The 15184-nt window shown below is 41.4% G+C and overlaps 1 protein-coding gene across 1 annotated transcript; it reads right to left on the minus strand.

Annotated features, from left to right (window-relative positions):
- Positions 1-7292: 7292 nt before the first annotated feature.
- On the minus strand, positions 7293-8476 carry LOC123396037. Its single transcript, XM_045091068.1, has 3 exons — positions 8280-8476; positions 8094-8170; positions 7293-7662 (listed from the first exon to the last, which is right to left on the minus strand). Exons 1-3 carry the CDS (start codon positions 8362-8364, stop codon positions 7537-7539), a joined length of 288 nt encoding a protein of 95 aa, XP_044947003.1. The 5' UTR covers positions 8365-8476; the 3' UTR covers positions 7293-7536.
- Between the last annotated feature and the right edge of the window lie 6708 nt (positions 8477-15184).

The raw sequence follows: 15184 nt of genomic DNA on the forward strand, positions 1-15184 counted from the left end.
CCATAGGAAATCCAATACTATTAAAAGGGGACGAGGTATTATGATGAATTGGCTGCTCAAGTGCTTACAGATAGCTACCAAAAATACTCATCCACTTTCCCACAAAATATATCTGTCCCAAGCCAAATATGCAAAATCGATGCCACCAACATTTCCCACTCGGCTATACCGATTTTACACTTAGACAAATCCTATGCCAAACCCACCATCTCGGTACAACCAACATTCCTATCAGTGCCACCGAGATTGGGTGAACAACTTTCGGTTAAGATAATTTCAATTTTTGGAATTTCCAAGTTTGAAGTCGGTCTCGCTGAGTTTGGAAACCATTCTAGGTCGTCGTATCGGTACCACTGAGATTCATATATGGGTCTCACCGAGAATTCAAAGTTGCCACATTTAGTGCAACTCGGTACCATCGAGATCAACATTTTGGTGTCACTGAGTTGGCCAATAATGTTGTAACAGTTGGATTTTGGGAGATGCATATATATACCCCTCGACCTACCTCTCACTCGTAGAGGAAGCACTCAGAACACACTTACACTTGTCAGATTCATTTTCTGAGAGAGAGCCACCTACTCATGTGTTGAGATCAAGAGATTCCATTCCAACCATTTGAACCTTGATTTCTAGCCTCCCCAAGTTGCTTTCCTTAAGATCAATCTCTCCTAACCCTGCCAAATATGAGAGAGGGTGATTGAGTGTTGAGGAGACTATCTTTAGAAGCACAAGAGCAAGGAGTTCATCGTTCTACCACATCTATTACCTTTTGAAGGGTGGTGCCTCCTAGATTGGTTAGGTGCCGCTTGGGAGCCTCCTATTTCGTGTTGTGGAGTTGAACAAAAATGTTTGTTAGGGCAAGGAGATCGCCTACTTCGTGAAGATCTACCATGAGTGAGGCTAGTCCTATGTGGACGGAAGCCATGGTGGAATAGACAAGGCCGCTTCTTTGTGGACCCCTTGTGGGTGGAGCCCTCCGTGGACTCTCACAGCCGTTACCCTCCATGGGTTTAAGTCTTCACTAACATGGACGTACGATATCGCCACCTATCGGAACCATGCAAAAAATTGTCATGTCAACCTTTGCGTTTGATGTCCCTACCTTACCCTCTATTTACACTTGCATGTTTTACTTTTCGCTGCAATACTCTTAGATATGCAAGTGTAGGGTGTACATGATAGTCATAGTTGTTAAAACTGGCCACACTAAAAATTGGGAAAATGCTAAGTTTTTATCTTGTCAAGTAGTCTAATCACCCCTTTTAGACATGTTTATTCATAAATTGGGAAAATTGGCCCACACTAGTTTGTAAATTATTCCATGAGGGGCTTCTTTGGATCCACATGTTTAATGCTAAATTTATCGTAATTACTTCTCCTGTATTTGAGGATGCTTGCATGGAGGGTATAATCATAAATAAGTGTTTGTTCAAGTAAGAACAGTACCTTAGAGCATCTCCAACAGGCGCGCTATACAAGCGCCCCGCCGCAAAAAAGACAGTTTTAGCGCGCGCGCAACGCGGCGGGCAGCTCCAGCGGGCGCGCAAAAACGGCGCGCGCACCATTTCCAGTTCAGCGTGCTGGCCGAAACGCAATCCCGCGCCCCTTATTTGCTGCGCCGGCTCCCCCGCGCGCGACTCTCCCGCGCTCGCTCCTGCTCTCTCCCGCGCTCCCGCGCTCGCTCCTCCCTCATCCGGCCGCGCCGCCGCGACCGTTCAACGCTTCCCCGGCCTATCCCCCCGCTGCCCTCGCCGCCGGCGCCCGCCGGCGACCACTCAGGCGCTTCCCCGACTGTCTCCGCTGCGGGCGCCGCCCGCGCCCCCCGGCGACCATTCAGGCGCTTCCCCGGCCTCCCTGCGCCGCCGCGCTTCCGCCCCACCCCCTCCTAGTCCGGCCGGCCCTCGCGCGCATCCGACGTCCGAGGAACAGCGCCCGAGAGCTTGCTGCCGCGCCGCGCCCGCAAGGTGTTCGACAAAACGCCTACAAGGTATGTATTGCTCCAAACTTATGAATTTGGTGCATGTTTTGAATGGTAGTTTTTATAGTATAGTATTGAACATTGTAGATGAGTTCGCCGTATGATTCTTCCGAAGAAGAATTTGATATGGAAGAGGAGGAGGATCTTGCAATGATCATAGCTATGCATATCAATAAAAAACCGAAGCACGGTGGTTCGGTTATGGGTCGGGAGAAAATTTGGAGAGATAGGATTGATGCCCATAACAGATTGATGAAGAACTATTTCGTGGAGAATCCCACATACCCGGAGTCGTATTTTCGTCGCCGGTTTAGGATGAGCACAGACTTGTTCAAGCGCATTGCATAGAAACTAGCGAGCCATGACCGGTTTTTCCAGCAAAGGAGGAATGCCGCCGGAGAGCTCGGGCATAGCACCTTTCTGAAGGTGACAGCCGCATTGCGTATGTTGGCATACGGTATCCCGGCTGATCTAGTTGATGATCACTTGGCTATGGGTGAGAGCCAAGCCATCATGTGTGTCAAGCGCTTTGCAGTGGGAATTGTGCAAGTGTTTGGCGAGGAGTATTTGAGATCTCCCACTGCTGAAGACGTCGCAAGGCTATTGGCGATGAACAAGGCTCGCGACTTTCCTGGCATGCTTGGCTCAATAGATTGCATGCATTGGAGTTGGAAGAATTGTCCAAAGGCATGGCATGGGAAATTCCACGGCCAAAAAAAGGGTTCCAGTATAATCCTTGAAGCGGTGGCCGATCAAGAGACTTGGATTTGGCATGCATTCTTTGGAATGCCTGGATCTTTGAATGATATCAATTTTGTCAACCGGTCACCACTGATGAATAAGATTGCAGATGATGAGTTGCCACCGGTGCAGTTTGTAGCAAATGGCCGTACGTACAACTATGGCTATTATCTAGCGGATGGCATCTATCCAAAGTGGCAAACCTTCGTGAAGCTGTTGAAAAAGCCGGAAGGTAAGAAAAATCTTGATTTCCACAATGCTCAGGCGGCTTCTAGAAAAGATGTGGAGAGAGCATTTGAGATTTTGCAAGCCCAATTTGCTATTGTGAGAGGACCGACTAGATTTTGGGATCAAAAAATGCTTTGGTACATCATGCACGCTTGTGTGATCATGCACAACATGATCATCGAGAATGAGCGTGGCCAAGATTTAGATTACTCACAGTATGCGCTCTTGGCACATCCCGTGCGAGTGCGACGAAGGGCTGAAAGGGTAGCCCGTTTTGTTGCCTCCTATCATGCCATTCGGCGTCCCGCAACGCACAATGATCTTCAGAAGGATCTGATTGAAGAGTGGTGGGCATGGCATGAACGACAAAGAGCATGATTTGGTTGTGTTTATTGCATTATTTGTATTGTATTGTTCATGAACTATTGGTTGTGTTTATTGCATTATTTATTGTACTGAAGGATAAACTATTTGTTTGAGTTGTAATGACTATTTATTGTTGATTTATTTTGTTTGTTTGATCGTTTTTGCGCCTATTTTTTGAAATGTATATGTGGTGTATATGTGGTTTGTGCGTGCTGCGCGCGCTGCATTTTTGGGCACTGCCGGAGCGGCGTGAGCGCGCTGCATTATAGCGCGGTTATTGGAGCCAACGCCTATCCCCGCGCTAAACCAGCTGAAGCGCGCGCTGCAAACGCATTTTTTGGACGCGGCGCGAAGCGCAGCTGTTGGAGATGCTCTTAGCTCACATCAACCCACGTAAACTTATCAAGGCATTGAACATGAAATTGATGAATCATGGTAAAAGTAACTTAACAATATTCCGGTGTTTCCTCAAGGGTATTTTAATCACTATAAAGAAGTATCACCAACTTGTACTTAAATAGTATAATTATGAATTGAGCCACTTGCTACACCTTGCTACTTTTGTTACTTATTACTTATTACCATTTATCTTGCTATCAAAGTATCCATCAAAATTCTCTTACAACACTTGTAGAGAATACCTTACAGAAAATCGCCTATCAATTCCTTCTGCTCTTCGTTGGGTTAGACACCCTTACTTATTGAAAGGACCATGATTGACCCCCTATACTTGTGGGTCATCAAGACTCTTTTATTGCGGCGTTGCCGGGGAGTGTAGCGCTCTTACTTAGTAGTATCTTCACCACAAGCACAATTTGGTAAGGAAATATTTATCATACTTGATGGATTTTATCTACACTTGCTACTATGGAAAATAAGTTTTGAGAGGCTTGTTCAAGTTATCTTCACCACGAGCACAATTGGTAAGAGTGGATCCTCCTTCAACTGAAACTATTTATTATGAAATTCCTCTTGGTATTATGAAAAAAATGCGAGCTAATCCCTATGGTGGAGATGAAACCGTTATCACGATACACACTTACTTTATTGAGGAACTATTTGTATTATTCATGTTGTCTAAATATTAAACAAGAATACAGAAAATAGAAGCATGGTTAGATTGTGCAAAATGTTGCACATATATTTGGAAGCATGAAATTTTGAAACATGAAACAATCTTTTAGCACCAACTATGGATACATAGGAAGATCTATATACATGAAGCATTGCAGGAAGTAGTGAAGTATAATTTTGTCAACATTTGTTAACTATATTGGAAGCACTAGAAATATTTCAATTAAGGAATATTGAAACAATATAAGGCAGGAAATGAACTTAAAAAAACAAATAGTAAGCGGTTGTTGGATGAATTACATACATAGTTGCATTGCAAAAAAGTTATAAATCTCTAGCGATCGATGGAATGCAATACCTTCGATTTGGAGATTGAGCATTTTGAAATTGGAGGAATTTTGGCATCCCATTGCACTTGTCCGTCAGGCTGGTGCAACCCCGAACACAACCGATTCAACCTATGAGTAGCACGACGAAGCACATATCGCAGTTGAGGGTGAGGGGCTCGACCCCCTATTACTTGAATGGTGCACCATTACCCGATAGTCGCATGTGAGCAGAAGACGAGGGGGTATATGTGCTAATCAACGGAGAGGATAGAAGTAGTAGCAGGGGGAGCAGCTGTCTGGTTTGGTTGCGGTGTGAGGCGGGTGGAGCTAGGCGGTGAGGTAGTGGGGCGAGGCGGATGAAGAACCGGATGTGGGGCGAGGTGAGAGAGATGGACGAAGAGCTTGGGTAGTGTGTGCGATTAGGAATGAAGGAATCACGAGAAGAGAGGATTACGCACGTGATTTACACTCTGGGATTTTTCCTATTTTTTATTTACATACAAAGCAGAATCTTGAGTGGCAGATTTTGAGGAATCAACGACCTTCAAGTGGTCTGACGCTGGTGTCTCTGCAGACTACGACCCCCTTTGGATCCATGGGTTAGAATTAGTTTGAACTAGTTGGGGCTCAGATAGCCCTAAAGTATCCAAACATGTGGGTTAGATTGGAGCCAGTTGCATCTAACCCACCCAAAAAAAATCCCACCCAAGAGGTGCTAATTGGAGCTAGTTCTCATGGGGTCCACTAAAAAATCACTTTTCTCTCTCTATCCCACCATCCAAGAGGTGCTAATTGGAGCTAGTTCTCGTGGGACCAACTCAAAAATCACTTTTCTCTCTCCATCAAGTGCATCTATTATCAATATAACCCTGTCATCCAAACACCTCTTTCGTTAAAGTTAGTTTAGGGTTAGTCATGAGTTAGAAACTAACTCTAACCTCTAGCTAAGCTAGAGTATCCAAAGAGGGCCTACATATATGAAACATTCCCATAAATTAATGCTAACTACACAATAACTAATGTAAGAATATTTTGCATGATTTGATTCTCCCTTAAAAAGGGCATGCGTGAGTTGATAATGTGGGGTGTTTTGCATGAATAAATCAATGCAAGAAAATAACTTATGACTACATGCATGACTTGATTATATGGCATTTGTGAATGAAGAGGTGTTGTTGCAAGAATCTTGTTAAAAAATTCATAAATGAATGCTAAATAAATAAACACTAATGTAAAAGTATTTTGGAGGACTTGGTTGCCTTAAAAAAAGGATACATGTGTTGAAAAGGTGGCATGTTCTGGATAACTAAATTGATGGAAAAAACTTATGAGTATATGCCTGGCTTGGTGATGTGGCATTGTTGTATGAAGAGGAAATTAGATAGTGAGTTGTAAGTATTTAGAAATAGAGAATTAGACTAAATCTGTTTTGTAATTAAATCTCTGTTTTGGAAAATATTGTGTTTTGTTTTATAAATTCCAAAAATATATTTTAATCAAATAAATAGTTTAGTTACTTTGGCTAATAAATAATTTTAATAGAAAGTGTTTTTTGAGTACTCCTTGCAGCACATGGTCACAAAAGACTTATCGAGTTGTTTGTCTCACCATTTTAGATCTGGCAAATTTTTATTGGATTACTAAGAAAACAATACCAATAAAAAGCAAAAATAAAAAATCTAAGGAAGCCATTAACAACCATGATGATTCAACTTCATATTTTATCTGCCTTACAATGATGTTAGTTGTGCTCACATACTAGGATATTGCATTTTATTTTGTTGCTTCACATTTTGTTACCTTTTTGTTTTTTGAAATACGTGGACATTTTTAAGATCGCATCAGCATATATTCTCAGATATATGCATAAATTTTTGAAACATATGATGTTCTAAATACATGAATGGTTATTTTTGTTCGCGGGAATATACTTTTAAATATGCAATGATTTTTTTTTGGGTACATGAATATAGTTCTTGTAAATATGTCTCCATTATTTAAAACTGATTTTCAAAAGTATGTTAAAATATATTAATTAGGTTTTATATAGAATGAGATAATATGCTGATTAAGTCGCCATCCGATTATGAGGTCTCTTGCGGAAGTTGTTGTCATATTTGTCGCTCTAATCATCGATGCAGTTTGCTATTTTAGCAAAGTAGGTTGCTGTTTAATTGGCTGCTCGTGTGTGTGTTTTATTACTGTTTTTGAGCTCCTTGCAATCAACAATTGTTTTACTAATTTTTGTCATCTAGTTCTGATTTTGTTGACTAATCCTTTAGTATCAAGAAATCTATGTACACACATTCGCCAGTTGGTCTTAAACTCTTAATAGACGAGACTCGTTGGCATATGATTGTAGGGCGGACGGACGCATACAACTTGAGAGAGGGGGCACGAAGAAGAGAAAGGAGAGGAAGAAAAGGCGTGAGATATGTACCATCAACCGACGACTAAAATCGACACCCCCAAGATGAGGAGAAACTGTTGCTAGGGGTGGAGGAGAAGGTGGCATCAGTGGTGGCGGTGACGATGTTAGTGCATAAGAGAAGTCAACGGCAGCAACATCGATGGAGGAACAACAAGCTATGGGCAGCACAATGGTCATGGTTGAGCCACCCCCAATTTTTATTAATATCGTCATATCTCAATTAAACATGAATCTTACAATGGTAAAATAAGTTGGCATCTTTCAAGCATATCCTAGTGTAATTTAAGACCGTGAGCATCACATCACACAATAGATCAGCACAACACGGCTGGTTAACTAAATGAAACCACTGATATACAATTTTATGTAAGTTGTGGCGGCGTAACTCAGTTCCAACCCGGTGGCTTGTGGTGGTTGTTCGGCCCCGAGGGCGCGTAGTCTTGCGTCTCCAGCATCATCCTTGCACTGACGCTCTCTGCAGCATCCTCCGGGATCACTCTACCCATGTCCATCTGAAATATATATCAAATGGAGATGGTGTCAGTGTATCACTATAATCAAACTTTTGATAACTGAGTACGCCGAACCACATGAATCCCAAAGGACTAACACATCTTAGCAATTCCATGAAGCATGAACAACCTTGTTGCACTCTCCACACTTTGACAAAATGCTACAGAAGGAAGTAACCAAAACAATTCACAAAATCCCTATAGGCGACAGACCAACTTGAGAAATGATCACTTGTTCAACAAGAAGAACATAGGAGCTACCATCTCCGTTCCACAATATATGTCTTGAAAAAATATCTCAAATTTTACATTTTCACACCAATATTATTGTTGTGTTTAATGTAATTCCATGCAGAAAGATTTTTTTGCTGTAAAGACCCTTCAAATCTTATAAAGTTTAGAACAAAGAAGAGGAAAAAAAACTACTATACCTTTGGCTTTGGAGTGCTTTCTTCGACCCATGGCACCTGATCACCGACATGTTGCAAGGGCACCTGTCTCTGCACTCCTACACCCCAAATGGAACGATTTGAACGGCATGGTAAGAATTAGATCACACAAGGATACAATATCTTAGGAGCAGACGAGCAGTTTTTGTACAGAGATGTGCGCCTTACTTGAGAGTGGTATAGCGTTGGAGGGAACCAAGAAGTAGAATGCCAGCAAGGTGATAACTAGACAGAGGGATGCTGAGCTCCCCATTGCATGCAGCAGGCTGTTCTCTTCTCTTGAACAGTTGTACTGCCTTGACTGCTAACCTCAACCTCAATGGAAGTGGAATATGCGGGATCTCCGTTTGATGTTCGTGCTTGCTGCCTTGGACCCCCTTTTATGGGCACATGTCATGCCGCCTAGATCACTCGTTTCTAGGTACCAAAGTCAAAAAGTTAGGAGTAATGGAAATTCACAAAGTCCAATGGGTGGAAATGGGCAGTAGCCAACCATTTAGCTGCTTTTCCCCACCTCCACTAGCTGTTGGAGTGCTCCTATTTGTCCACATCTCATCGATCCATTTGAAATTGGCAATTGCATATCATTTGTTCGCAAGTTTATTTTTTGCCGTCTCTGTGTAACTACACACACACACACACACACATATGGAGAGGAGAGAGAGCTTGGGATAAACTTCAATGTATGTGACGTGTTTTTTAATTATACTAAGTAAAAATAACTTGTTAAATGCGTGAATGATTCTTGTATAACTGTTCCTGTTAGGTTACGGAAGCACTTTCAACTTAGCGGTGATCACCATCAGAAAAAATGGGACGGCTTTCCGATGGCAACATACACTTATTCTTCTGTATGGACACCAAATAATTGAAATTTCCACTTTGCTTTTCTACAACTTATCTATATATGGATACTCTAGCTTTGACGTAGGTTGGTCTTGTATATGTTTATTTGTGTGTGTTTGATGTTGGCTGTGTGCATCCTAGTTATGTGGCGTTTGGATGTGTGTTCATTGTATTTGTATCTCCTTGATGCATCATCGTAAGTTATTAAAATTCATCCTTTATAAAAAAAATATGGATATTGTAGCTCATCTATATAAAATTTCCATCTTCAAAACTAGATTGTGCTAATAGAAAACAACAAACACGAGCTATTTTAGCACAAAAAGAACACATGCTTGCGAGTAAGCTTTCATTATTTTCCTTCTCTTTTCTGATTTACGCCAAAGTTTGATATGTATACGAATAGTAAATGACAATTACATTAAGTGAATCTGAACTTGAAACCTATGTATATGAATAGTAAATAGACAGCTGCATGTCACCAAATCTATTCGGAGCTCTTCGCAGTGACCTGGTGTCAAAAACCAATAGCGAGTGCAAGGGATACATATGCTACTTTTATTGGGTGAACAGTATGCGCAATCCAATGCAGTGCCAAAATCAAGATATTTTCTTTGGGAAGTCTGTGGATCATCCATAGTGGGGCATGCACAAGCATGTGAACCACTGGCTGCAATTTCTTCATAGCAGCAGTGGACACGTTTCGAAACAGACTACGGAAAGTGGTGGATCCTCTTCGTCCATTTCAGATCCATAAAGCTTTTGTTTAATTCGGCGTTGCTGGGTGCAGTTAGTGTCCGAGATGAGTGCGGAAATGTGGTGCTGCAAAAAGTTAGTCTCCATATAGTATCTGCAACATTTCGGCTGACCGATGATAAGGCTTTTCGAACTAGATTTTTTTATTTAGAAACAGCATAGAATGTGCGAGATGATTGGAGTTCATTGGTTCATGAACTCAAGAAATGGATAGTGAGCCGGATGATTGGTGTCAGTTCATGAGTTTTCGTACTAGTATACATTGTACCCCACGTGCTAGTGGTACTGCTATGTGAACTTGAATATTCTAGTAGTATGAGTACCATAGACTCAACATCAAGTCTGCTTCATGAAGTTCTTAATTTCTCCTTTATCTGAGTGCTTCATGGAGTACTAAGAAATGGCATGAGTACAAGTTTTAGTTGAAGTTAACTTTGCCACAATCAAGCTGAGACAATAGCGTGTAGGTCAAGTTAATTAGTAAAGTGTGAACCAAAAAAACTTCTCAGCATCCAAAGGTGGTCCCGAACTCCAAGAATTTTGTTAAAAACAACTCCAAGAAACGCTATTTTTTCTCATGTATGATAAAGAAAAAAGTACAAATTTGGTAGAGCAACGAACGCGCTCCATACTGATTTGAAGATTGTCGGGCCTGTGCGCAAAAACAGAATCTCCAATCCAGCGGCCTCCATATTTGTTACTTTATTACTATTATTTGTGCTCTCGTGATTTTATTTTTAGATCAAGCGACATTTAATCCAACCAAACAATTCATAATTGTCATCAAACACGATAAACATAATTAGCAACTATATAGGCGACTTTTTCAAATATTTTGAAACTTGAAGTATCATTAAGTGACTTTTTCAAAATATACAATGTCGACATTGCTAGCTACAACTGATTACACTACTCCATCGCGGTTGTCGTCTAGCCCTCGTCCTCCTCATCCAAGCCTAACAACTCGTCGATGTAGGCAAAGTCATCATCTTCCCCTCCCCGGAGCAACGAATGTGAGTTGTTGCTCATCGTCCTCATCGTCGTTGCGGGTTGCAGGTCCAAAGCACTAACGGATATGCTCCTCTTCATGGTGGCGCGTGGCCGTTTCGAGCTCGCAGAACCTCATCACGACCCCGAGTGGGACCTTGAGCTGGATCTCCGGCTCTAGCTTTAGCAGGGCCTTGATGGGGATGGGGACGAATGAGATGAGGGGGCAGTGGGGTCGATGGGGATGGTGTTGTTGACGGGGGACGACGGCGCCCAAGGCACTAGATAAACAATGCATCTCATGTCTGGAGCTGTCAGCCCCATGGGAAGCGCCAGATCCCTCGTGACAACCGCCATCACCACCCGCCTCTGCGGAGGAGGATGCGGCGGCTACCATAGCTAGTGCGTCATGGTGAGAGTTTGCACTGTTGGTGTGTGGCCTTTGGGATGGGAGGTTCTAGTCCACCAGCACGTCCAACCAAAAGGTTGTGTTCGAGAGTAATAATATTTTTGTTGTGAGAAGGGGGGAATGGCTAGGGGAGGAGCATGCAAGGTGGGGGAGGCGGCGACTATGTTTTCATGACTGGGACGCTCTCCTCTGAGCTTTTATAACCACGGCCGGTAGGGAGATGATGCCGCGTGTCATCCATCCGAAGGACCACCATAGGAATATGAGGGAGAGGCCGCATCATTAATGGGGTGGGTGGTTAGCAGTCATCCCCCCCTCACCGGTGATTATCTGTGTGTGTTGCGCGTGTATGGGCCGGATGGAGCTTTGAAACCCGCCCATGCCACATGAAAGAATAAGATGAAGCTTCTCTCCCATGTTGGCAGTTGGGTTTGTATAGAGCTTGAGAGTGCATTATATCGACTAGAGGAGGCCGATTTTTACAAATTCGTCACTTAGGAATTACTAGTTAAGGAATTTGTCAAGTGAAAAAATACTAGTGAAAAAATACTAGCAGTGGAATAAGTATTTAAATGCATGCATGGTGATAACCCACAAGTATAGGGGATCACGACAGTCTTAAGGGTAGTATTTCACCCTAATTTATTGACACAAGGGGAGCCAAAGAATATTTATAGGCCTTGACAGTTAAGTTTTCAATTTAACCGTACGTGATATATCTCTATGCCTAAAAAGATTTAGTAGCACGTCAAATAATAGTAGTAGCGGTAACAATGATAGCAACAACTTTGTAATAGTAGTAAAAGTAGGAATTGAGTAGCAAGTGTGATAGCAACAACAACAATAATAGCTTAGCAAGATTCAATATTTGTGAAGCATAGGCACATGGATCAACAATAAAAAGATATGGATGGCATCAATCATGTAATAGTTACACACTAGAGCGACACAGAACTATCTCCAATTCATCAATATCATGTAGGCATGTATTCCGTATATAGTCATACGTGCTTGCGATAAGAACTTGCATGACATATTTTTCCTACCCTCCCGTGGCAACGGGGTTCTATTGGAAACTTAGGGATATTAAGAACTCCTTTTAATAGAGAACCGGAACAAAGCATTAACACATAGTGAATACATGAACTTCTCAAACTACGACAATCACCGGAAGGAATCCTAGTTATTGTCACCTTGGGGTGTGCGGAACAAGACACGTAATAGGTGCATATAACTTGCTAGATAGGATATAAATACTTTTCATATCCAAAGAGAACATAATAAGCATAGATATTAAATCATGGCACTCGGGCCCTAGTGATAATCATTAATCAGAGCAAAGTCATAACAACAACAATCTCACAACATAGTGGTTACTAGGGATCAAGCCCTATCAAACATAATTCGATTACATGATCAATCTCATCCAAACCTCATCACCATCTAGCGAGCCTACTAAGGAATTACTCACACCTGATGGTGAGCATCATGGAATTGTTGATGTAGAAGGGTTGATAATGATAACGATGATGAATCCCCCTCTCCGTAGCCCTAAACGGACTCCACATCAGCCCCCCCGAGGAAGAATGGGAGGTAGCGGCGGCTCCGTCTCGTAAAACGCGATGAAATCTTCTTTCGTGCAATGACGATGAATAAACGCCCATCTTCAGAATAACTCATTTAGCATGGAAGATACCGACTGCCCTGTCACTACATGAGCGGTACGAGTAGTGCACAAAACAGATGCCTGTTTAAATATTTAGAGGTGGCACATGCAAATTTACTTGGAACGACAGGGTAATACTTCATATAGGTATGATGGACTCATGTGGAATAACTTGGTTTAAGGATTTCAGATGCACAAGTAGCATTCCCGCTTAGTACAAATGAAGGCTAGCAATAGAAGGGGAAGCGACAAGCTAGAGAGCAACAACGGTCATGAACATGCATTGAGAATAATTAACATTGGATATTAGCATGAGTATGACATGAACACTCTGAATTTAAACATCATAAAGGTTGCATTGGTTTTGAATCAACTACATGTTTGCACATGGGCCAAGTCAAGCCGCTAGAATTACTCAAAGGGAAATACCATACTACCATACCACATCATAACCATTTTAATGCATGTTGACACACAAGATAAATCATTATCAACTCCTAGATATTTAAGCATGGCATGAGGAACTATAATCAATAATTGTCATCATAAATATGTTTACTCATGAGATACTGATTCAAGCTCGAACAAGCTAAACTTATTTACAAAAATGGAAAACAAGAAGAGTTCATACCAATTTCCTTCACCGCGATCATTTCATCAAATATCTTCATTATTGTCTTTCACTTTCACAACCAAATGATGTGATAATAATAATAGTGCAGGTGTGTCATGGACTAAGCTGGAATCTACAACGTATTTGTGCAAAGAAGAAGACATGGTAATATTGGCTCTTTATTAGATCAACAATAAAGCATATGAGAGCCACTCAACATTTTCATCGTGGTCTTGTCCTTTCAACGACTCAAAGAAAACAAAAGAAATTCAGAGAAACACACTGAAATGTTTTTGGTGTTTTTGATTTTCTCAACAAAGGAAACAAGTAAAGGAAAAACAAAAGCGAGAAAAAATATTTACGTGGGAAAGCTTCCAACAAGTAAAGAAAATCTTTTGGGTTTTCTTTTTAATACTACAACTAATCAAACGGGAAAGAAAAACCAAAAAGAAGCAAGAAATATTTTTGCATTTTCTAAGGTTTTTTAAACATACAAGAAGTATGCAAAAAATAAAAATAAATTAACATGGATTTACAATAAAAGAGGATGAACACCAACAATTTATATGAAGTGTGTGAAAATGAATGTATTGTCCGTGAGAAATACGTATTCCCTCAAGCTTAGGCATTTACCTAGGTTGGTGATCACCATCCCTAGTGTGGATAGTAGTCGAAGTGGTAGCTCGGGGAGGCATTCCGTGCGGCCTCTTCTGCCAAACGAGCTGCCTCCACTACAACGTTGTTCTCTTGCACCTCGCTCTCAAGAACATAGTATCTTTGTTTATTCTGAAAATCAAAGAGAGCAGGCACATGACAAGTGATAGGAACATGATTATATTTTTTAAGTATTAAGTTATACTCATATTCTATGGCACTATCCGTAATGAAGTCACGACGACGCATGGCTTTTAAGTCTAAGTATCTCTCACATAGCATATGATCATTAGGTTGAGGTGAAATATTCAAGCTTGCAGTTATATGGGCATCATAAATACCGCCATATAGGTCTCCACTACCTGCGTTAGAATGCAACCTACGAGAAACAATGGCACCAAGGTTATAATGTGTCTCGCCAGTCATCGCTGTGTTAATAAGGCTTAGATCGGGAGCACACAATGCACTACAATCCTGCTTACCCACTAGACATTTTCCATTAAACATTGCAAAGTAGAGAACAGAGGGAAATTAAATACTTTTTACTCTAGCTTGTGTCACCCTCTATCTTCTCCAATGCAAAGACTCTCTAGGAACAAATTATAATCATATTTTCGTGGTTTTTCTAGCGAGCCCCAATATGGGAGTTTGCATGCCTCGCTAAATTCTTCTAAAGATAGACTGAAGGACTTATGATATAGATTAAACAACACTCTAGAAGTATGAGGGTGATATCAAAATCCATGCATGAATGTACGAGTAAGATTATAGTGTTGGAAGTCGGTGAGGCCGGTATCTAATTGAATTCCTCCTTAATGCCTGCACCACTCATGAATGTATCACATGGCCAACGACATGATTTAGCATCTGAGATGACTGTCAGGCTAACTCTGGGTTCCGCATAAGCTTGCCGAACTGAGCCCTCGCTCGATGATTCACCCGAACAACGCCTCCTTAAGGAACTCCTTCTGAACAAGTTCATTTTCCTACACACAAATTTCTGAATTTTTGGACCACAAAATTATGTTAGTCAAACTTTGCAAGATTGTTAGCAACTACTCATATGGGTCATTTTTATATTGCACGAAAACTCAGAAAACAGGTAAGTCATGGCATTTAATTTTTCTTAATTAAGAATAACA

Source organism: Hordeum vulgare, chromosome 5H (genome assembly GCF_904849725.1).
Source record: "Hordeum vulgare subsp. vulgare chromosome 5H, MorexV3_pseudomolecules_assembly, whole genome shotgun sequence".
Taxonomy (NCBI): domain Eukaryota; kingdom Viridiplantae; phylum Streptophyta; class Magnoliopsida; order Poales; family Poaceae; genus Hordeum; species Hordeum vulgare.

What these genes read in the sequence shown, in the direction of transcription:
- LOC123396037 (XM_045091068.1), bottom strand. Translation starts at nt 8,364, where the DNA reads ATGGGGAGCTCAGCATCCCTCTGTCTAGTTATCACCTTGCTGGCATTC. An exon ending in CAACGCTATACCACTCTCAA is followed by an intron (nt 8,171 to 8,279) that starts GTAAGGCGCACA and finishes TTTGGGGTGTAG; the next exon opens with GAGTGCAGAGACAGGTGCCC. An exon ending in AAAGCACTCCAAAGCCAAAG is followed by an intron (nt 7,663 to 8,093) that starts GTATAGTAGTTT and finishes TATATATTTCAG; the next exon opens with ATGGACATGGGTAGAGTGAT.